Source organism: Apus apus, chromosome 5 (assembly GCF_020740795.1).
Source record: "Apus apus isolate bApuApu2 chromosome 5, bApuApu2.pri.cur, whole genome shotgun sequence".
NCBI classification, from domain to species: Eukaryota; Metazoa; Chordata; class Aves; order Apodiformes; family Apodidae; genus Apus; species Apus apus.
Window position 1 is genome coordinate 31,324,112 of NC_067286.1, and position 24,010 is coordinate 31,348,121.

At 43.8% G+C, this 24,010-nt stretch overlaps 1 protein-coding gene across 1 annotated transcript in view; it reads left to right on the forward strand.

Moving 5' to 3' along the window:
* The first annotated feature begins 23,671 nt into the window (after positions 1 to 23,671).
* Positions 23,672 to 24,010, forward strand: part of PLEKHH1 (pleckstrin homology, MyTH4 and FERM domain containing H1) — a 43,344-nt gene continuing 43,005 nt past the window's right edge. The window contains exon 1 of the mRNA XM_051622151.1: positions 23,672 to 23,835. Within this exon, the coding sequence (XP_051478111.1) occupies positions 23,695 to 23,835 (141 nt within the window). The 5' untranslated portion in view covers positions 23,672 to 23,694. The remainder of the gene's footprint in view (positions 23,836 to 24,010) is intronic.

Sequence of the window (24,010 nt, forward strand, 5' to 3'; positions counted from 1 at the left end):
GGTAAGAACCTATTTTTGGCATCTCCATTTCCATTTGTTTCTTCCAAACATACGTTGGCTGGTTTTTTTTAATACAATATGTGCATCAGGCCAGGTTACTTACTTATCAAAGGTGCATGTCATAGCCAAAGAAAGAAGTTTCTAGACAGAGGAACAAAAAAGGGGAAAGGAAGTCACCCAGTGACTTCTATTTACCATGTATTCTGCCAGTCCAACTGGTAAAGTGGCCATCTACTGGAACATCTAAAGAGAGAAAATCAATCATGGACTTTATAGTTCTTCAGTTTCTTTCATTAGTTATCTTGACAACCTTAATTCATCTTTAATTACCATTAAATGGCAGTACTTACAGGGCAGAACAGAGGGAAAGTTGCATGTTTAGCTACTGCTTATTGACATAATAATAATAATAATAATGAATTAATATCTCTCTCTCTCCTACAGCATAATGGATCTCTCAGATCACTACAGCCTAGAATGACCTCTTAGATATCATAGACCATTAATTTTCATTGATAGATTCCAGTATTAAATGCTTTAACTCATCCTTGACAACTTGTAGTTGGGTGTAGGCCAACAAGAAAAATGTCTAGTCTTGATCTGAAGACATAGGGAGATTAGGAATTCACCACATTAGCTTGTTTCAGTGGTTAATCATTTTCTGTGTCTCATTCTTCACTTGAATTTGTCTGCCTTTATAATTCCTGCACTCAGTCCTCAGTACAGCAGTCTACTCAGAGCCCCTTCCTGCTAGTGTTTTATGCCTCCAACAGTACCAATTCATTAATCAAGCAATAAATCAAGGAATCTCCTTTTCAGTAAGTCAGACAGGTTGAGCACTGCAAGTCTTCTACAATAAGGCATTTTCTTTAGATCTTAAATATTTACCAAGCTTCTTTTGTACATTCCTCAGCTTTTCAGCAACCTTTGAAAATAAATATCCTGCATACGATTAGTCCCACGAGTACCACAAAGAGAGAAAAGCAACCTGGTACTTCTACTCACTATTCCCATGTTTATGCATTCAAGGATTGATTTCACCCTTTTTGCCAGAGTATCTCACTGGAGTGAGACTGCTCCATACTTGAGTGCTGTTTTCCACGGTAGAGTTTCTGATTACACATCTCCTAATCTCCTATCTGTTTCCCACATGCATAACTTTGCATTTGGCTGTAGTAAAAGTTTTTACTTGCACATGTCTGATCTGCTAGGTGATTCAGCCTGGATATATGCTTTCCCCTCATAATTGCCATTCCACCAGGTTTCCTAATACCTGCATATTTTATCAGCAGTGAGTTTATATTTTACTTCTAGGGCAATGATGAAAATGTCGAATAACACTGAATCTAAAATTAATCCTAATACTACTTCCACGGCTTTTGCAAAGCACAGGCAACACAGCTGTATTCTGTTCTGCTTTATGTGCAGCAGACAAACTAGGCTGGATAGTTTCCCTTATGCTTCAGCCATCCTGTGTGCTGTGTTTCTCTCAGTGAATGGGAGTCATCCAGGTACAAAGGTCCAGCACTGCCCCAGATCTGAAAGCTGTACATGAAGGAACATTCCATGAGAAAACCAGATAAGGACTAAAGTCCAGCAGAATTCACACGCCATACATATATTCACTCCTGTCCAGTGAGGACTGTCTTGTTGGTGACCTTCTTAACTCTTAATGGAAACAGGGAAGAGAGGGCTAGAAAGAACTTTAAGAGCATCTATCTTCCTACTCATGGCAGAGATGCTTAAGTTATTCCTCACCTTTTTATTTTTCAATTATTATTTTTATGCTGGAAAATACTTCCCTGGATTTTCTTATTCTTTGTCAGGGGATCCTCTATCAGGTAATATTTTATTTCTTGAACTGCTGTTAGCCTTGCTGGTACACATCTATTTGGATTATTGACTCTGCCATTTTTTAATATTGGCATAGAACAGACATCCTTAGGTATTCTGGTATTTCCTCACTATTACAGGATTTGTGAAATATCAACAGGCTAGACATCAGTTATATGAAGTGTACTAAGTATTCCCATGTAAGCTATCCAAACCTGCTGATTTCAAAATATTTACCCCCAGTGCCGACTTTATATTCCTCTTGGTCACTAATGGAGTGGAAAACTTTTAATCAGCCCACATGATATAAGAGCACCATCCTTCTTCTTTCCAAATGCATAACAGAAATATTTATTAAATATTCCTCTTATGCAGCATTATCATTTCATAATCTGCATCAAGCCTCAGCATGTACCCTTCTTAAGACTTCTGTTATTTTTAATATATTCTTAACTCATTTTATTGTCTTAAGGCCTGCCAGCCAATTATTTTCTTCTGTTGTGTTTTTTTTGGGGGTCTATTTTTACATTATCTAACTTCTAATTTATATTGATTGCTACATATTTCCCATTTTATCCATTTGCTATGTAGGCTTTTTATTTTCTAGCTATGTCTTCACTTCATACATTGACCCAGGATGACATTTTTAAAAACATTGATCTCTATTACGCTTATGAAATTGAGGTTTTTTATAATCCAGTGACTACAGCTTCTAGTTATCTTCTATATTTTTCTGCCCAAGCTTCTCCTCCTTAGCTTTCCTGTGTTTTGTCCTGTTCTCTAACCTGATTCAGTGGTCTCTAAGAGACTTTTTTCCCCAATGGTATTGTATGCTTTGTTAATATTTAGTACACTGAGCTATTATGCATTAAAGCACCTGTGGATCTCAGTTACTAATAATTTCAAAATACTCAATGGTTATCTTTAATGGAGAGCATATCCTTCTTATGCTATCTTCTCATACTCTTCTCATACTCTTTTACTCACGCTTTGGTTGAAGACAAATTAAACCGAGACATTTTACTGTATAAATCATCGCACCAGGTTTCAGAATGCTGGTTAAATTAATTTTCTTCTCAACAATGAGTATCTCTGATTTTGTGCTGCTACCTCCATGCACAAGTATATAAAGATCTGAAGAATTCCTTCTTTCTTTGATCTTTGTGACATTGGTTCAGTTTGTCCACAAGGCTGAGTTAGGTCACACAGCAGTTCCACTAGAAATAGGGGCCTTTTTCATTGCTCATTGAATATCTTCACTGATACTTCACTGTCACCTTGTTTTTGTTATGTCACTCTCAGAATGCATTACATATCAATATTTTTCCCCTTCAAGCAGAGAGGCTCAGGCACAGAGAAGTTTGTCTGAAGTCCATCACACAGGACTGAAGATAATAGCCAGGAGCCTGGACGAGCAGGCACCTAACTTCATCATCTATTTCAGCTGCCAGATACAGGCGTATAATGAAGAACACATCAAAGTGATACACAAGTTCATCACTTCACTTATTAGAAAGGAGGCTTTTGCCTTTCATTTTGGATCTTGTCACTGCCCTGGAACAGTCCCACAACAAAGACATGACCCCAACAAATGAGTGAGTCAGGTGAGGTAGGAGCCAAATGGTCCAAATCTTTTTGATGACTAAGAAGAGTCACATGAAAAAGACTGTCCCTACAGATATCCTGAATAAATAACTACTTCATCAAATATTAATACAGCAAAGTTCTCCATCAGTAGGCACCACTGCAGTATAGACTGCCTCAGGTTGGCCATGTTATTGTCTAAAGAGAAAGTTTTAATTTTGGGAAGTTATTAGGAGACTTTTTGTGATGAATTACATGGAATTAAGTAAATACATAGCCCCGGAGAATGTTGAGTTAATCATATGTCCAAAAGAAATGAGGCTTTCTGTCATACTGTAATGTATAATTATCAGACAGTTTACACTGACTAGAAATGCCAGCTTAACAATATTCAGCCCAGTGGACTTTAAAACTGTAATTTATAGGATTTGCTATTCTAGAAGAGACCTGAAATTAAGCTCCAGATACCAAATAATCCCAGTTATCCCCCAAAATGTCCAGTTACAACTAATATAACTGATGCTGGAAATGAGAAATCAACTTCAGAAATATAGGCATGGAAACAGATCAAGTCAGATGGAACTTGAGCAAAGGTCCTGATGCACCTTTCAGCTCCCTAGCTGTGAAAGTCAGTTAGTTGTGACTCTTCATCTATGGACTAATCCAGTTCTTAACAGCGCTGCAAACATGGAGAGTTGTCCTGATTTTTTAATGTGAATATAATTACATCCACTTCCCAGTAACTTCATTCTGTATTAGCTATTCTCTGCCTACAAGAATATTGTGATCTTTTGCTTTCCATCTGCCATAATTCCCTACTCAGTCATGAAAGATGGACACTGCTGGATGATGATGTGCTTCGTCCTAAGAAGACGGAACAAGTTTCCTGATCTCCACTGAGGATAGATTAAGCCAGATGAGTAGTTCAGGCCTGTTTCTTAACTTCTACGTAACTGAAGTCAGGCAAAATAATCCCAGACTGATGGTCAAATTAGGTACTTTCTGTTTTGTAACACCCTAACTACATAAACCAGCTCCTAAACTGGTCAAATGGGAATCAGAAAGAAGCCCAAATTAGGCTCTGATGCATAAGTAACTCTCACTTCTGTCATAATTTGACCTCTATCACACCTATGCCATCAAATGCTTTCAGAAGTTTTTCCATAGTTGTCTTTGCAAATGGGAACTAAATTCCCTCTTTCATATACTTCCAAAGGAAAAAGACAAGTTAATAGAAGGGGAATTTGAGACTAAAGGTGCCAATGCTGAATTTTGCTTCTCCAGGAAAAAAAAAATACAGTTGCTTTTTGATTTAAAGTAACTTAAAGTTCTGTTGTAACACTGGGCATACCATTAAGGAGAAACAGTCTATCCTAGTTTAACACAGCCAAAGATGATATCAGCTCATAAAATCTTTTTAGAGTCAGCTACACTTTCAGTAGGCTTTTTTTCTTAAGGGATATCTATAGTAATACAAGCAATTAAGGGTTCTTTATTAGCCAGTCTGGGAGGTACACACTCAACCATCAATTGATGTTCTTCTCAACCCCCTAATAAGACCAGATGACAAAGAAAAAGTTCATTTTCTGCAAATGAACTGTTTCCCTAGCATGATCCCAGACATGAACCACAACTCCTAACTATATTGCACTGACTATAAAACATTTATGTGCTCATAATTCTGTGAACATCTAGCTGTTACTTGCCTGCAAACATCACTGCAGGTAAACTAGGGATTCACAAGCCCTGCTTCCATGGTCAACTGTGTTGTCCCTCAGTTCTCCCTTACATTACAACAGGTTCATTACCTTCCTGTCTTTCCCAGTTATTACATTCCCTGTATTCTCAGTGTCCTTGCCCTATGATCAGTATAAGGAAAAATGACCAAAGTTCATTAGCAGGTGGGCAGCTGAGAAGTCAACACTTTCTGGCAGAGGAACTTCACTAGACTTTTGCTAATAATCTTTTTTTTCAGGGCATTTTTGGCAAAGCACAACAATGTCTGCTGGATCTCCTGAGAAACTATGTTTACAGAAGTAACCTTAGAAATGTCTAAAACTGATGGGCAATCAACTAGTGGAAAGATGCAGGTAGATGAGTTGATGTCCATGCTGCCCCCACCTGCTGACACCAGTCCTGTAACCCCAGATGGCAGTTCCTAGTTGCAGACATCACTGGGCAGTTCTTGTGTCCCTTTGTTGTCATGTATGAATATTGACACTGTGACACCCAACTCCTTTCTTTCCAAGAGAGTAAAAAGTGCTGTTGTCATGTTCCCTGAGGCTAGCGGATAATTGTATGAAAATTAGGGCAACTGGATATGCCCTGAGGAGTTGTGCACAAAACAAATAAGTCGTCCCCAGAGAACAATCCACCTAGTAGCCCTATATTTCACTGTGTTGATCTCCTCCCATCTGCTGGATGACAGAGGGAGAGAAAATAATCTGCAGAAAGTTCTTACAGCATCAGAACAGCTCCTCTGCAATTCTTGGCCATGCTGATATCTGGATATTCAAAGGTAATAATTTGGGAAAAATAGTACAGGTTACCAGGCTGAGTAACAAATACAAACTCTGTCACTGACAGGAGCTAATACAGGTTTATTTTTGACCCTGAATAATTTCCAACAATCTTCTCTGGAAGCAACCTCCACCACCTAGCCCTTATTCAGACCCCAGAGCTGACAATGCACGTGGTCTTTTTAGCTCTGTCACCAAAAGGTAACAGTTCTGTAGAGCGACATGTCGGTCATCCGCACAGAGCAGGAGGACAGAGAGTGCACTGATGTATGCTTCATACCTGCACCTTGCATGCCATTGAGTTTGAAAGACCAAAAAATGCTCAAATTATCCTAATAAAATTCAGTTCAAGCCTCCAGGGCTTTGTGGGCACTGGGATGTGAAAAATGAAGTTTTGCTAGATATAACAGTTCAGGACCAAGACCAATCCAATTTACAGTGGCTCTAATATTCAGTCAAACTTGCAGCCATGGGTTTATCCCAGCACAGCTTTTTGAGCAGTTTTTTTTCAGGTTGCTTCATACTTCCTTACAGTGGTTGGGATGTGTCATATGATAGTGGAGTTTTTCCTTTAAAATAGGCACCAAACCCATTTCAGGAATGGGTTATTTTTTCACTTTAAAAGATAAAAAGCCTGCTTTTAAAGAAAGTGAACATGTTGGTTGCACAACTTCACAAGGTACATAAAATGATCAAATTCTGTATGACCACAAAATAACTCAAAGCAAATAGACCTATTTGGGCTCATCATACAGTCTTCATTATTATGAATAATATCATCTAGGGGAATAGATTTGTAGGATGAAAATGAGGTCAAAGTTTCAAGGATAGTAAGTGAAATGGATTGTAAAAAGTTTTCTTGAAAGGCTGAAAATAAAAATAGCTTAGCCTTGTCACTTTTTGTATCTTCAGACTTCCCTTGAATCCAGGGACTTTGCTGTAAGGTGAGGAAAATATTTATGGTACCATAAAAATGGACCAAATGCAAAACTGCATGTGTGAATGATCATCATTAGCCATGGCACTTATGGTGGGCAGAGCTGCATGTGTCATCTTGTTTATTTTTTATTCTAAGGACATACATGGGTCTTTTTCCTTCCTATATATACAGATGGTTACAGTGTTATAACCATGTTTTTAAGGCTTAAGCTAAGGTCTCTTATTACTTCCTCTTAGATGTTTACGCATCCGTCTGCATGTTCATGAAAAGTTGCTAACAATGAATCAAATACACAGTCCTATAACTGATGGTGGAAGTTTTATCATCAGGAAATAGAGTAATATTGCCATGAGATGTGAAACCGCAGCTGTTTGAGATATGGGGTCATATAAGCCAAGACCTTACTTGTTTTTGAAGAGTTGTATAGCCTTAAACAGAGCTGCCTTTGATACTGAAAGTCTTGGGAGGTTTAGGAAGTGTTGATGCAAATGCAGAAGATGGCTTATCTATATGTGTGAGTTGCTCTATTCCATACATGCTCACTGACTCCCTAATGAGTAAATGATACATGTATTTCTCTTCAGCTAAGTGTCAAATGGGAATGAATTGTATCACCTCACCACTTATACACTAGATTTGTTTCTAGAATGCACTATTTATGTTGAATTGATGATGTTGCTGAATTTTTCAGAACTTCTAATAGCAGTTTTGTGTGCTTAAACTGGGCTACTTTTGGTTAATAGTCTTTAATTTCATTGAGTGTGACTTTACTCATAGAGAGTGGCTCAGGTTTAATATAAAGGAGTACTTTACACTTCAAAAAAAAATGAAAATCACATTTCACAGAAAGTGTCTTGAACTGCATTGGGCTTGATATGAAATGTTCCCCTCTGCTGTAGCCCCCAAATAGAAGGAGCATAGCATTCTGAGAGTGGTACAAAGTGGTATTGTTAACAGAAGCTAATTAGAATGGGATTTCATGTTGCTAAGAGCTAAGTCTTTGGTATGCAACAGAGGCAAACAGCAAGGGCAAAGTGCAACTATTTAAGTCTGAAGTTTGCTATTTAAAGGAAAATGTTCATCCTTGCCCAAACCTTAGCTGCACTCAGGAAAGTGTTTCTGTACCAATGACAAGATGACAGGCTGTCACGATTCCACCCAGTCAGTCCAGATCAAATGTGCTCAGGATAGAAGCCAAGAGATTATTTTTTCCAACCTGCCAGCATCAAAAGCACCATCTGTGATCGATTTTGTGATAATGGAGTAAACAGCTACTGGAAATTCAGGGCAGTTCCCAGAGATTTTGGTCTCTGGGAGGAATGAATATGACCTTGCAGGGGAAGTACAGCTGCTGCTATCCAAAACCTGGTATCTCTTCTGCAGAGTTGAGAGACGTGACCTAGTCACAAACTCAAGTGAGCCTAACCTCTTGCAAGTAGCAGGATTTTGTCTGATTCTGTGCAGGAAAATTGGTGGAATATGTCCTGAATCTTCTCACCTTTTATGTCTAAATGCCTGCTATTCACATTTGTGACAGCAGGCTTACCTTAAATATAAATCTAGTCAATCTAAGCCCAAATAGTAAACTATGAGCACTGATTTCAGACAAGATGATAGGAATCTGGAGTCAGTATTCTGTGTTTCTGTATGGTTGCAGATTGCTTTGCAGAGGAAATGTAAATCTAGCAGTACAAGCTCAAATGGTCTCCTACATCTAGAAGCAGAAGCAATCCCTTCTTGTGGTAAGCGTGGCATTATTTTTGTTCATTAGACAAATCAAATTATAATTTTGATCCAGCAGAAAAAAATAATTTGTCAATGTTTTTAATTTTTAAAAGGCTTAATATAAGTATTTTTATTTCTATGATGTTTTCTGAGAAATGAAATTATTTTGGGGCAAACATAAACGGCAATTACTCTGATGTTAATTTGTCTTTATCAGAAAAAATAAAAGGCTGAGAGTACAAAAGTGTCTTGTATGAAAACATCAGGCTTGAATTTTGACCTGTTGTAAAGGTGGGACTTGATCCAGCTTTAATAAAAGTAGAAAAAAGTATTGAGGTGCTTAGTGGATTTGCACCAAGGAGGCAGCTGGTTCTTCGATCTAATGCCTGAACTGAACACAGCTAAAGTATGTATCCATTGGCCTAATAGCACCGTTTCCTGTTCGTCTGCACAGTCCCATCTGTTTGTCCGATAAAACAATCCAATGCTTATCTGCTTGTAGCAATAGTTGCACAGGTGCCCCCTGAGTCAGGATAGGCTACCATGTCCATCCTGTGACTCAGAGACAAGTCTCCAACAGAGAGCCCACAAGTCTATGGCCATTTCTATTCCCTCTTTCCTGCACGTCCTCAGAGCTGTACCACCACAACACTCCCTAGGAACAGCCAGGGTGTAGCTCACATCTGTCTGATCCAAGGTTTCTGTTTATTTCAGCTGAAGAAAAATATTAGCTGTAAATATCAGAGGGCCTAAAATGTGCAGATGCACTGTTGTGTTTGTCTGTCACAGGGCAATGACTGACTTTCCCACTGGTAAGACAGGGCTTTATAAACTGTAAAGAGAGAAATTGAGAGCTGCTGTATGTTTAGGGCCCATGGTGGAACAAAATGCTAAGGAAGCACAAGTCCTTCCCTTTGTAAACCAGTTCAGGTTTCAGGACACTGTTGGATGCAATTACGTGTTGTGCAGTGGAACCTTTCTATTTAAAATAAGGCATCCACAGACCTTCATGCCATGTAACGCTTTCAAAAATATTACCAGATCAATCTTCCATGCTTGTAGGAATTTGAAAACCGATTTTAAAAAGTGTGAGCTAAAAAGTGATGTTAGGTTTTAGAAGAATGAGAGGGCTTCCCAGGTGCAGGTATGCCACAGCTCAGCCCGGCAGCCACCCTGCCAGATGTGTCCCACTGACTCTGCACCCACTTGTCCCTGTATACAGCCCCGTTTCGCATCAGAAAATGTACACGCAGAGAAGCGTGTGTACAGCAGACAAAGGCACCGGGCCTGGGTGGGTTTCCTGCCTTCACCGCAGCCTCGACGACAACACCCTGAGAAACCCGCCCGCCGCGCCGCCGGCGGCCACCGGGTGGCGCCAGAGCACAGCGCGGGGCAGCTGGGCGGGCTCGGGCGCCTTGGTCCTCCGGGCCCGGGGGGCTGGGGCGGGGGGTTCTTACTGGGTCATCCCCCATAGTGCATTCGTCACTGCAACATATTGGAAATTAGGCACTTGTGCAGATAATAGGTGTGTGTGTGCACGGGTAAGTACATTATTACATAGATAAGGATCCACACATTTATAATATTGTAAGTATATTTTATAATAACCACAAATGTAAAGACACTTCTGCCCAAAAGAAAACCCCAAAGCGAAAGGTTGAATTGAAACACCCCGATTCAAATAGCTGAATCAAGCCCTTGCCCCTGGGACAGCTTTGCCCACGCCTGCCTAGGAAGTCTTCCTGCACAGCCAGCAAGGTGTGCTGAAACCCCTCCAGCGCAGACCGGCCTGGGCTATCTGCTCACCCCGCTGCTGGCCGCCCGGCTGAGCGTCTCACACTTCTCCTCCCTCTGCTCCAGAACAAATCCCCATAGTTTTATTCCGCTGCTGCCCCCACCATCATGATGGCAAGTGCAAATCTCTCCTCCTGCTCCTCAACCGAGGCTGCCAGAATGGCTGGAGAACTCAGGTTTGCCAGCCAACTGAGCATTTGCAGGCTGAGTTCTGACCTCCTGCTATGTGCAATTAACACTAATTAAACAAATAATTAAAAATTACCCCATTACATCCTTTGCAGAATGTCCCGACTCACTTTTGTGTTGGAGCTGCTGGAGCTGTTTTAATTAGCTGTCTTGTCTAGCACTCATCTGCATCCTGGTGTCGGTTTCTGAGGGTGCAAGGAGAAACAGTGCATCTCTACACCAGGACTGAGGTCACAGGGCTGCCCTCAGGCAGGGGAGGCAGTCACTGATGGAGGGAGAAGCTGGGCAGCGACCTCAACTCCAGAAGCTCCTTTACAGGCTCTGGGCAAGGGAGCACAGCATGAGAAAACAAGTTGGGATCTCTCGGAAGGCAGGAGTCAGTATAATGAAATCCAAGCACCACTGAAATCCACAGCCAAGGTGACAGATTTCTCTTACAAAGATTTTTGTCTCTGGCAGTGCATAGAGTGAAAGACAAGTTCTAGATCAATCTGTGAGACTCCCATGAAGTGTTCATTGACAGGAAATTAATAATTGGGAAAAAAATAAAATTAAAAAAATGGGTACACTTTTCGAGTCACCCTGTTGCAGGCACCCTGAAAACGTTTCTCAGGGATACCCAACCCTTGAATTCCCCAGCACCTTCGAAACCAAGCCAAGAACATTTTTCCCTGAGGCAGAGGCACACAAAATTAGGTTTCCTTTTTAAGATGCTTGTTGGCTGTGATTGAAAGCCATCTCATCCTTCATCAGTTTTACCCCTTCCCACCTCCAGAATTTTCTGGAAATCTTGAACTGCATCACAGAAATGATGCAGAACAGAAAAACCACCCCTCCACCCATTTCCCTTCATGGGCTTTCATCCTGGCAGCTCTGCTGTTTGGCAATTGTTGCTGTGTGCAAGGGGGTGCGTGGGGATCAGGCAGGTAGGCACCTCCAAACTGCATGGGGAAGAGTGTGCTGAATAACCCTTGCCCCTTTTGTAATGGAGAAGAGGGCAGGGTGAGACCCTCAGGGCAGTGGGTGAGGTCTTGGTGACATGATACCCTGGCGGTAAGACTGTGATTATGTTCCTTGCACATGGATAGTTTCCCTCTATGACTATGACGAAAGGTTTGAGATTTCATCCATGTGCTTTCAGACATGACAGAAGAGAAGTCAGGGGGCACATTTTCTCTGCATGTCTTACCTCTGCATGTGTGCTTGTATGCTGGGCCACGTGGTGGCACATCCTGGGCTCCTCATCAGCACTTTCCACTAACCCCATACAGTCAAAGTATTAACAGACACTGCTTGCTCAGGCTGACTGCTGATATCATTTGCCAGTGCTGCCCATTAAAACCAATTTGCAGTATCATTTGAACCTGTCTATGGCAGCTTGTAACACCTACACGCAGGACCTACTGCTCTGAGCTGCTTCTAGCCTTGTGGGAATTGTACAGGAATTTTTTGTGGATCACCATGGAAACTGGCAGGTACTAGCCATGCCAGTAAAGCTCAGCAACCGCTGCTCTGACAGTACTTTGTCTGGGTATGTTGCCTGCAAAGAGACAGCCCCCTCCAAGGCTGCTCACCTGCAGGTAACCCCTCCTGGGAGAAGCAGGCAGAGGGATCTCTGTGAGGGCTCTTGACATTTCTATCCCCCATGTGGGAGTTAAATAATTCCTCTCCTTACACAAGACCTTGACAAGCCTGAAAGATCCCAGAGCAGAGATCACAAACATCTGGGAGATGTGTGCCTGGCTCCAGCATGAGACCAGGAAAGGAGCCAAAAAGCTCTCCAGCCAACATAGCCTCCCTCCTGCACTCCCATGGAAGACAGCCTGCCTGCTGGTTCCAGCAATAGAGGCTCTGTGAGGAGGAGTCCTGTGGCAGGGATCCGTGCTCTTCTCCACACCCCATCCTGACATTTGGCAGTTGTAGGCATAACTTCAGTGCAAGACTGGGAAGGCAGCCAAAGCCCTTCCCACAGACTAGCCCCATCTCTTACAAGTATCTTCTCTCCACTGCTCCCAGCCAGTACAGGCCACCCTACTGGTTGTGAAGTGGCAGGGATCCTCCACCCAGGGCACAGTGTTTCATGCAGCCTCTCCTGCTCTGACCAAAGAGCTGCCCCAGGTGCCCATGATGAAATTCTCAGACCAGCACCCAAATGGAGGGCAAGCTAGAACCTACCTTGCTCTTTACTGAAAGTATTGATGTAACAATTCTGGAAATGGAATTTCCCCCATGAAGTACAGCAGGGACAGGGACAACTCTTTCTCCTGTCCTACCCAAACCTCTCTCATCCAACAACTCTTTTCACAGCTCTAGTGGGCATCAGACTGGAATTCACTCCCCATGATCCCTTGTAGTCTGAAGTTTTTTTCTGAGCAGCTGCTTGCAGTAATGGGTGGATGCAGAACAGTAGCAGTAGCAGAGGTCCATGCTATATCGTGGATCTCCTCTGGTGGCCTACAGCACACACTGTTACCTCCTCAGTGCTCACTCCTAGTAAACATGTCACTCAGACAGCTGATCTTTAACAACTGGGCTGAGATGATCCATCTGTCCATACAGCTGCTCTTGCTCAAGTTCTGGCTTGAATAGTACACATGAATCTTTACATCTTGTGAAGTGTGACAAGATGACCATAACACAATCAAAACTGGCTGACAAAGTACCGGAGGGCAATGGTTTCCTGGCCCTCCCACTGGATCCTCCCACAAGCAACTGGTTTGTGCAGTGAGGTGATTCACAGCTGCCAGTCTCATTTTCTGCTGCATGAACTTGTCACTGCTGATCAGCAGATAAGCAAGGCAAGCGGTACACTGCAAGCCCAAGAGAAACAGAGTAAGGGAACTATGCACAAAGACCACTTTCAACATCTTTAAGATTGAGGTGGAATATAGAGAACTACGATATGAAGCCCAAGTTCCCTGTGGAGAGAGACAAGTACCTCAAACAGGTGTTTCAAGATACTGTCTTGGTTTCGTGCAAGCTTTTTCCCACGTAGGATTGAGCCTGCAGTGGGGCTCTGACTCATTGACTTGGTCTGGCTGGTGTCCTTGCCCCTTTGGTAAGTTTTCAGCAGTGCTGTGTCTGAAATGTAGTGCTCTCTTCCACCTGCAGAACAATGACAACTTTGCTTGCTAAAGGAAGAGTTTTGTCTAATCTAATCTTCTGACACCTTGTTCTCATTTATCTTTTTGTCCTTCCATTTAGGTGCTCTTAACAAAGCAGCCTGTGCTTGTGTTGTGATAACCACAGTCTAACAGTGCCAACCTAGTTCTCTTGGATCTGCCAGAGTATTTGTTTTATCAATATGATATTTGCTGTTTATAGTACATTTTATTTTTTGCTGAATGATTTGTCTGCAAATTGTAAAGACCTGACATAGAGTGCTTGAGCAGACATATTAAAGATAACTTCCAAGGGAAATCACCTGGGAACTGTGAGATACTATTGGTTGCTCTTACAACCTCTCCCTCTGAAGTCAAAACTATTTTTCTATCAGCATTATTTAATGGAAGCCACATTTTTAATATTTTTTTTTTTTAAAAGAATAATTGTGGTAAACAATTTAACGGAAGTGACAGAAGGCATAAGGAGCCATGGCTTTGTAGAACAATTGCATCAAAGAAATGGCAGCACATAGCTGTGAGAGTGGTTCTGGGCCTCCAGGGGTTAAAGCAAGGTGTATGCAGACAATTCCTCAGGAGGTACTTCATACAAAGTTCAGTGGCTGAGGAATGTCCTGGCAGTCAAGCTTCATTGCCTGGGAAAAACACAAGGCCAGATTGACATTTAAGCTAGTGATACAGTCCTGTTGGCTTTGCCAGTGCAAATGAGAGAACTTCACCAGTGCCTTTCAAGGAAGAATTAAAATACATAATAAAATTCAGATTAAGAAATACTGCAGTTGCATGCTGTGGCTGAATGGATTCAGGAATAGTATGGGGAGCATGAATGGAATAGCTCTTTTTCCCATTTTGTCTTTGGGAGGGGACTTTGTAAAGCATTAAGCTACCTTTTGCCCTCTGGAATACCTATAGGGAACTGATTCTGGTTATTTATTACAATTCCTTGATCACTGGAAGTAACAGTTAATAGAGGCTCACACACAACATAGAGATTGTAGGCAGCTGAAGTCACTTCCACTGGGAATTGCTGGAGAAATACCTTTGGGTGAGAGCATCCCAACAGCCAACTCCATCTCTGTATTCCTGCTTGTCCCTGGTAGGCTGGCCGAATGGGAGAGCTCCTTGCCAGATGTCTGTTTCTTCTCAGTTCTTTGCCTGTCTCCACTTGGCTCTCTGGTCATCTCTGCATCGTGTTATCCTGCTCTCTGCCTGAACCAGCTCTGTAATGCATGCTTTGTCTTTTAGCTAGAAAGGAACAGGCAGCTTCATTCAGGCAAATTCCCATGAAACTGGAAACGGATGAGAAATCTAAAGCAAAACAATCTTTAGGGAACTGCAAGGTCCACAGAGACTTTGGAAATCTGACTACTTATTTGGATAATGAAATATAAATTTCAGAGTCTGCCTTTAGTCACTCCAGTGTCCAAATTTTGACCTTATGTTTTTTGTTTTATTTCTATATTTTGACCACTTGATGACATAAGTCTTTTTATCTGTGCATTGTAAATTATTTGCTACCCATTGTTTCTCTGCCCAAAGCACACCAGCCAAAGCACACTATGTGAGGGAAGACTTTCCAACAGAAGTTTAGTAAACAGCAGATCATGGACCAAACAATAACTGTGAGCCAGGTAACCACACTTCAGATCCTGTTTAACTATGCCTAGTGAATAGTGTTGCTTACAATAACAGGAGATAATTTGGTTCAGTTCTCCTGCCTGCTTCCTCCATAGATTGTTGCAAGCCTGTTTATTTCAGACTGCCCTGTTTTGCGTGGGTACTCTCAACAAGAGCCAAAGTACAGCTTCAGAGCATTCATGGATCTCTCATAATCAGTCCAAGACATCATCTTTTTGGTGCAGTCCTTCCCGCCAAACCACACAGACTTTCTCAAGGAGATGAGACCACCTTTCATGGTGGCAAAGCAGGCCATCTGAAAGGTGAGATACCTCTCAGCATGACTGGGGCCTGATGACATGCATCCATGCATGGATCCATGCACTCAGGAGGGAACTGGAGGATGGAGTTGCTAAGCCACTGTCCATCATGTCCAAGAAGCTGTGGCAGTCTGGTGAAGTTCCCACTGACTGGAAAGGGGAAATATAACCCTCATTTTTAAAAAGGGAAAAAAAGGAAGACCCAAGGATATGCAGGCCACTCAGTCTCACCTCTGTGCCCAACAAGACCACGGACCTGAAGTCTCTGCTGAGGCATAGGGAAAATAAGGAGGTGATTTGTGACAACCAACATGGCGAAACTAAGGGCAAATCCTGCCTGACAAATTTAGTAGCCTTTTACAATGGAGTCACAGTGTTGTTGAATAAGGGAAGAGCAACTTACATCATCCGGCTGGACTTGTGCACAGCATTTGACACTGTCCCACACGATATCCATGTCTTTAAACTAGAGAGACATGAACTTGACAGATGGACCACTTGGTGGATAAGGAACTGGCTGGATGGCCGCACCCAGAAAGTTGTGGTCAGTGGCTCGATATCCAAATGGAGGCCAGTGATGAGTGGCATTGCTCAGGGATCAGTGTTGGGACCGGTGCTGTTTAAGATCTTTGTTGGTGATATGGACAATGGGATTGAATGCACCCTCAGCAAGTTTGCCAATGACACCAAGCTGTGTGGTGTGGTTGACACACTGGGAGAGAGAGATGCCATCCAAAGGGACCTTGACAGGCTTGAAAAGTGAGCTTGTGCAAACTGCAGGAAGCTCAGCAAGGCCAAATGTGAGGTCCTGCACCTGGGTCAAATACAGGCTGGGTGGAGAATACCCCTCCTCTCGAAGGGGACCTATAAGAAACCTGGAGGGCAACTTCTTACAAGAGCATGTAGTGATAGGACGAGTGTTAATGGTTTTAAGCTGAAAAAGAGTAGATTTAGATAAGATATTAGGAAGAAATTTTTTGCATTAAGGGTGGTGAGAGGTTTTGCAGAGAAGTTGTGGCTGCCCCCTCCCTGGAAGTGTTCAAGGCCAGGGTGGATGGGGCTTTGTGCAAAATGGTCTAGTGGAACATCTCCCTGCCTATGCAGGAGGGAGCAATTAGAACTAGATGATCTTTAAGGTGCCATCCAACCCAAACCATTCTAGAATTCTGTGATTCCATGACTGTCATAATCCACACTGAGTAGACCCTCACTGAGAAACGTTTTTTTTAAATAATTGATGGAAGTAATGTGCCTGATGATAGAGTAACAAGTAGCTCCTAAACCTCAACCAGAATAAATGACCATTCGCTTTGAAACACGCTGATCTAAGGCCTGAAGCCCTGGGGGCATTTCGTCCTGCAGCCCCTGTCTGTCTGTCTAGTCCCTTTTGCTTCCGTGTACCAGCCCTGGTCTGCTCAACATTGAGACACAGCGTGGGCCAGCCCAGGGCTGGCCGTGGCTGGTCTGCGGCAGGGAGCGGCGGCAGCAGCCGCGCAGGGCTGTGTGTGCAGGCTTGCTAGCAGCGGCCGGCCTTCCTCAGCAGCAAGATTGTCTGCTCTGTTTGAGTAACGCAGGTAACAGAGATTAATGTAGATCAATATTCATATAAGGGATTAGTGCATGTAAAGTAGCTCAGTAAGTGGTGGTCCTAACCCTAAATGAAATACGTTTTGCGCTGGCAGCTAAAATTAGAAATGCCTGAAGCCCAGACCCGTTTGTTTGAGCCATTTTGTGCGAGAGACGGCCAAGTATCTGGGGCAGGATGATGTCCCCCCGGTCAGGAGAGCCATTATTATACTAATTTAGCTTGCACCTCTACGCTGGCACCGCGTTCATGCCCCAAGGCTGCCTGCGAACAGTGAAAGGTGCTCCCGCTGGAGCCTGGGACGCTACCGGCCCCTGTGAGCTGCGGCGGGAGGCGAGGGCAGCGCGGGGAGGCGGAGGGGAGCTGCCTGCCCGGCTGCTCCACAGAGCCTTGCTGAGTCTCAGGGCTGGGGACGGTGTAGGACACCAGCTCTGGAAACTGGCAGATCACCGCACGGGGGATCCCGGGCGACAAGGGCCCCCACCAGCGCTCTCCCGTCTGGCAGGCCCGAGGGAGAAGCCGGCAGCCACCCGAGCTCTGCCCCCAGAGCCCCCGGCCTCGCCCAGAGGCGCCGGGCGGACAAGATGGCCGCCCGGAGCAGGGCGCGGCCGCGCTCCCGCCTCAGGGGCAGCGGGCGGGCGCGGGGACCCCGGCCCGCGATGCCCCGTCAGCACCAGCCCGGTCTCGCCACTCCCGGCCTCAGTGGAAGTGGCTGCGGGTGCAGGGTGGGAGGCGAGGGCGATGTCTCCGCCAGGGGCACAGCGCGGCCGCCGCTCCCCTCTTCCCGGGGCGCCCGGCCACCCACCCGAGGCAGGCGCTGCCCGCCCCACCTGCCTCGCCGCCGAGCCCGAGAAAGGGTTAAAAGCCCGGGGCGGGTGATGTCAGTTCCTGCGCTCTTCGGGAGGGCTGGATCTGATATTTGAGCCGGGCTCTCCCGCTCGAAGGAGAACGGGGAGAGAATGGGAAAGTGCTGAATGGGACAGAAGCCGCGCCGGGCACCTGCCTGCCGCCCGGCGCCGCGCAGCCGCCCGCGGCCGGGAGCGGCCCCGCCGCCCTGCGGGCCCGGGAGCCCCGGACGCCGCCGGCTGCGCCTGTCACCGCCCGTCCCGCCGGGGAGAGACCCCCGCGCCGGCCAAGGTGAGCGGGGCCCGGGCCCCCGCCTCGCTGCCGGGGGGTGTCCGCCCCCGCTCTCGTGGGGAGGGGGCCGGGGGTTTCGGGGGGCTGCTCCGTGCGGGCTTGGCTGTCGTAGGCTTTCTCTCCCCTTTTTTCCTTCTTCAGGGTGACGGTCAGGGGTCTGGCGGAAGCCTTCTGGGGGGGATCTTGTGCCGTCTCTCTTAATTGAGGTTCGCGGCTTACAAGAAGTGGGTTTGTCCTTCGGCTCTAGGGCTTCGGTCCCTGAAGCTGCAGAGGGGAGGTGGGGGGAGGAACGGGAGCGCGGGAGGGAAAACGCAGCCCTAGAGTAGGTAAATGTGTGTAAGTCCTGGTGGTCTCTTCTGTCTTGCTGGTGAGCCTGGGTGTGCGGGGCAAGACGTCGGGAGAGGGAACGGCAAAGCCGGCAGTGCTCTTCCTGCCTTCGGGCGCTTCTGATAGTCAAGCCACCTGCACTGGTGATCTAGGGGGAGATTTTTAATATTTCTTTTTCCCCTGCCCCTCGCCGAACCTTGCCCTTCCTACAGCTTGTCACGTTATTTTCCCCCCATGCTCTGCATATCCCAGGCCATGCTTGTGAATGGGAAATGACCGTGCGGCTGAACAATTCCAATGGCCTCAGGGTTAAAAAGCTATGGGGTGAAACTGGTTTTGAAGTGGAAAGTTAGACCAGTATTCAGCCCTGGTGTTCAGGGAGAGCCTAGTGTAATTTACTAGCGGGTGGTAAGAACTGCACTCCTTCTGTGCTGACTGAATCCTCTGTAATAGCCACTTAAACTGATTCCTGAACTGAGGAGACACTTTAATTTGAAATAAGGAAATACTGTTTAGTTGTCTGCATTGTTTGCAAGGAATGAGCAAAGCTACAAATACTTTATGTGCATTTATATCTATTATATTTATATCCTAAATGTCCCGACATCTGGGACATCAGCTTTTTCTGGTCCAAAAACGAAGAAAAAAAAACACCCATGACATCCTGGTATAAATTTTAGCTTCCTCAGAACTACAACTGGATATGGGCACTCCAAGTAAATACATTCATATTTATTTTGAACATAGCATTTAGTGTCAGAACTGTCTCTGATGTTGATACAGATACAGTCAGAACTAGGAGCCTAATGTCTGCATTTAGCAATTGGTTCAGTCATTTTTCCCACACTAAGTTCTAGGGGCTTTGTAGGTCCTATTATCTTCACTGGCAGTTGTTCGATAGTTAACACTGAAAATCAAGCTGCTCTTTAAGAAGCACCTGATTGCATTTGGGAATGGATTTTTGAAAATCTCAGCTTGTTTGAACAAAGTGGCAGCCTCCTATTTTCTAGGTTCCTAAAGCAAGGATACTGCACCTGGAAGTATCTGATTCCCAACTAACTTCTTCATATGTCAAAGGGGGAATGGCCCCCTGACCCCCTATATAAATTCTTTCTCTGATATGAAAAGTACCAGCATCAAGCATGGGGGTGGGGAAACCAAAGAGCTTAGTGGATTAAGATGGTTAAGAATTGCAAAAAAAATGGCAGATCCAGCAGCAAGGATTTAAAATTAGTCTGTCAAAATGAAGTTGATATTGTAATTCATGAAGCACAGATGAACTGCTTATGTTCAGGAGAATGGAGGAGAAAGAATGATGCATTTGACAGTAAGTGATAATTTAGAATCAAGTTTAAGTCGTAAATAAAGTTTTAATTTAGGAGTAAATGTAAGAAGTTGTGATAAAAATATCTTTCTCTGAAAAGGGTAGGGTTTTTGCTAGAGGGAGAAAAAGTCATAATTGTAATCTCTGGCCTTCAGAAATCATTTGATATGATGGAACATGGGGAAGTTATTAGCCTGAGTGAAGGAGATGGGGATTAGTAGAAGAATAATACGACAGACAAATCACAAAAGAGAATGTGACTACACTGTGCTGAAGGGGGGCCTGTTAGAAGGTGGGTATTTCAATGGAAGAGTTGACTGACCTAGGGGATTAGTAAGGATGGGATAAACTCTAATAACACAAAGTAAAATTGCACATTGGAAGTAGTAGTAAACTGGGCACAAAACCTGGGAGAACACTGCTTGGAAACAGCAGAGGACAAAAAGATCTGGATATACTTATCAACCGTAGGCTAACCATAGGCCTGTTAAATTTTGCAGTGGACTGTAGTACAGAGATCCATGATCTTGTGTGAATCTGGCACAGACCTGAGCTTTATTAATCTGTTCCTGTATCATTTTAATGGGCCCTCTGCACTCCCACATCTGGCATTTGCAAAGGCAAAGTCAGCTGAGATTCCTCTTCTCCAGTTGTGTTGGCTTGTCCGTGAATTTCAACCACCAGTGTAATATGGTTATAGAAGAGTCAAATGCAATCAGGTGAGGTATTCCCTAGGAGAGTGGAAAGTACTAAATGCCTTTGCACAAGGCTTTGGTAAAGTTGCATGCTGCCTTTCAGATGCAGTTGTGGTCACCCGTGTCTGTGGAGTGAGAAAGGTAAAACCCAACTATTATATGAAGTGCACTAAAGCTGGAACAGGTGCAGAGGGAAAGTGGTGAGTTTTTCTTATGAGACTAAAAGAACCCTTTATCTCTAGCGTTGCAAAATAAGGTCTTTAAGGAGAAACTTTTGATATCTATAAATATACCAAGTGGTAAATACAAGGGAGGGAAAAAAATAGTGAAGCTGAAGGGCAATATTCTACAAGAATGAACAGATAGAAGCTGGTTATTACTACATTTATGCTGGTAATTAGAAGACAACTTGTTAGAGGGGTGAGGTTTTAGAACAACAGGAATAGTGGGAGTAAAACTGCCTGCACAGTTCTAGGGAAGGGCCATGTTGATTTATGAACAGGATTATATGATGCAGTTTTTTACAGTGAGAAGGAACAAGACTGAATGATTTAGGACATCTATTCCAGTTAGACTTTCTGTTCAGAATGGGGTGTTTTAGTTCAACCAGAAGTGATGGTCTATCTGAGGAAATTACTTTTTTTCTGGTATCAGCTGTGTGGTATAATCAGATTCATTTTACTTTATTTATGAAGACAGGCTGAGAGAGCTGGTATTGTTCAGCTTGGATAACAGAAGGCTCTGGAGAGACCTTATAGCAGCCTTCCAGTACCTGAAGGGGCTACAGGAAAGCTGGGGAGGGACTTTGTACAAGGGCATGTAGTGATGGGTTGAGGGGTAATGGTTTTAAAGTGGAAGAGGGTAGATCTAGGCTAGACATGAGGAAGAAATTCTTCACTGTGTGAGGGTGCTGAGACACTGGAACAGGTTGCCCAGGGGAGCTGTGGCTGCCCCCTCCCTGGAAGTGTTCACGGCCAGGTTGGATGGGGCCCTGAGCAACCCGTTCTAGTGGGAGGTGTCCCTGCCCATAGCAGGGGGGTTGGAACTAAATATCTTTAAGGTCCCTTCCAACCCAGACCATTCATGGTTCTATGATACTTTGTGCCATTAGAGTTTATCCCATTCATTCATATGTCCCTTTGGACTGAAACTCCATGAATAAAAACTACATTCTCCATATATGTGTATAAAAACCAGAGGATTTCATTTGAGGGCTAAATTATTATGTCCAGAACAGAGTTAGACATGAGCAAACTTACGGTGTTGTAGGATTCTTCCGTGATTTAATGCACTCTTTTGGCTTGAGAAGGACTGATAACACAGCCTCAGAGGGTCACCCTACAATTTTGTTAAATTTGCCAAAAGTAATCTGGTTTAATTCCTGACAAGGAGCTAGAGCTAGAGATTATATTGATGTGCTGGACTGGGCTGTGGGAAAGGATGTCTCTGTAAAGCTGAAGGTGTTCTGGTTGTAGAATACTGGTCCTCCATGCTGTTGCAGAGTATTTTCAGTGATGCAGTACTGAATACCAATGTGCCATGTTATTGTTTTACTTAAACCTGCCTTCTGACCTGGAATAGGGTTTTCCAAATCACTGTAAAGGCAGGCAGCTTGGTGCCTGGAAAACTTTCTGTGACTGAGCAGAGCAACCTCTATATAAAATAACTTATAGGTAATGTTTGTAGCTAAAGGCTACAAGATGTGTCTTTCTTAATGCAAAACAGTAGGGGTATTGCTGGATATAGTGGCTCGCTGTGTTATGTGTACTTACACTGTTATTTATACTTGGAGTAACTTCAATCTCAGGTCTGTTACATGCAAAATAGGAGGAAAGTGTCCTAGCAAGTGGGTACAACTAGAGGGACATCTTAAGCTTTCCTGCCCTGCAGGAAGTAGGGCTGAGTGACTTCACTGCTCTCTACCAAGTCTGGACCTATTACTTTGACCTCAGTTCAGGAAAGCACCAAGTTTGCCTGTGAGCAGGTGAGAAATTCCTTTAATAACTATGGATTTCAGTGTTTTGATTAAGCTAATGGACTAATAACTGTTCTGACTTTGTAAACATTTGCTGTTGTAGGGTGATACAGATGGCTACTGGACTGTACACGCTGAATTGATAATATAAACCTTTTAGTGAGTGTTCCCAAATGCCTGAATTTTATTAAGGATGCTTATTACCTACATTTTACATATCTTTTACACTGAGCACAAAGTATCTGAAATGTCTAAATAGTTACTGAGTAAGAAAACAAAACATCTTTAAAAACCACAGCTTTTTCCACTCGTGTCATTCTGTCCACCTCTTGATGTCTCCAAGGACTGCAGTAGAGTTGCATGTTTTGTCTTCAGCCCTTGCTTATTTGTGGCTGGGATCTCTTTATGTTTTAACAGAGTTTAGCTACTGTGGTACAGCTACTCTTCCACTCTTATTATAGACTGACTGTTTCAAGTAGTTATGGATTGGGAACACTGTTGCTTCATACATGACATCCAAATAACAAAGCCTACATGAGATAAGGCACTGTTGCCCCAAGATAATAATGAACGTGTGACCTGAGTTACATTTAAGAGGTTTCAGTGACTAGAGATTTTAGAGCCATACTGGTACAAAGGAGGCAGGAGTACAGTTTCTCATAGTTTATAGGTAGATGCCGAGGAAGGGTGTAAGGATGGCAGTAAGGCTGTGGAATATACAGTATGATGCATTAGTGAATTATTTACCCACTCTAAAGTTAAAAGTTTATTTGAATATTTACTTGTTATCCATTAAAAGAGTGACCTCTGGCAGAGGTCAGTATCAATAGATTGGGATAGTACCATTTCATCCACTTGCAGAAGAAATGGGCTTTATTGCCAGTCCTGTGAGAGGGACCAAGGACAGCTAGGCACAAGGGGTGAAAAGTTTGGCTATCTAAAATATTGGGTTTTTTTCCCTTCTCTTCTGTAGGATTTTTAGAGCACCTCAGACGACATCCCAAGTGGATGATTAACTTCACAATGGCAGAACTCACAGTGGAGAAGGGCAGCTGTATGGACTGGCAAAAGCGATGCCTGGCGTTGGAAGCCCAGCTCTTCAAATTTCGCTTGCAGGCAAGCAAGATCCGAGAGCTGTTAGCTGAGAAGGTGAGGCAGTGGCGGCTTCTTCTACTTTGCACTGAGTTTGGGCACGAAAGCAAAAAAATCCCTAAACTCTGAGCTATCCAATAGAACTGTCACTATCAGTGGAAATCTCTTCCTTGATTGTGGTATATTATTGCACTTGCTTATCACTAGAGATCGAGAGATGTGCCTGTCAGAA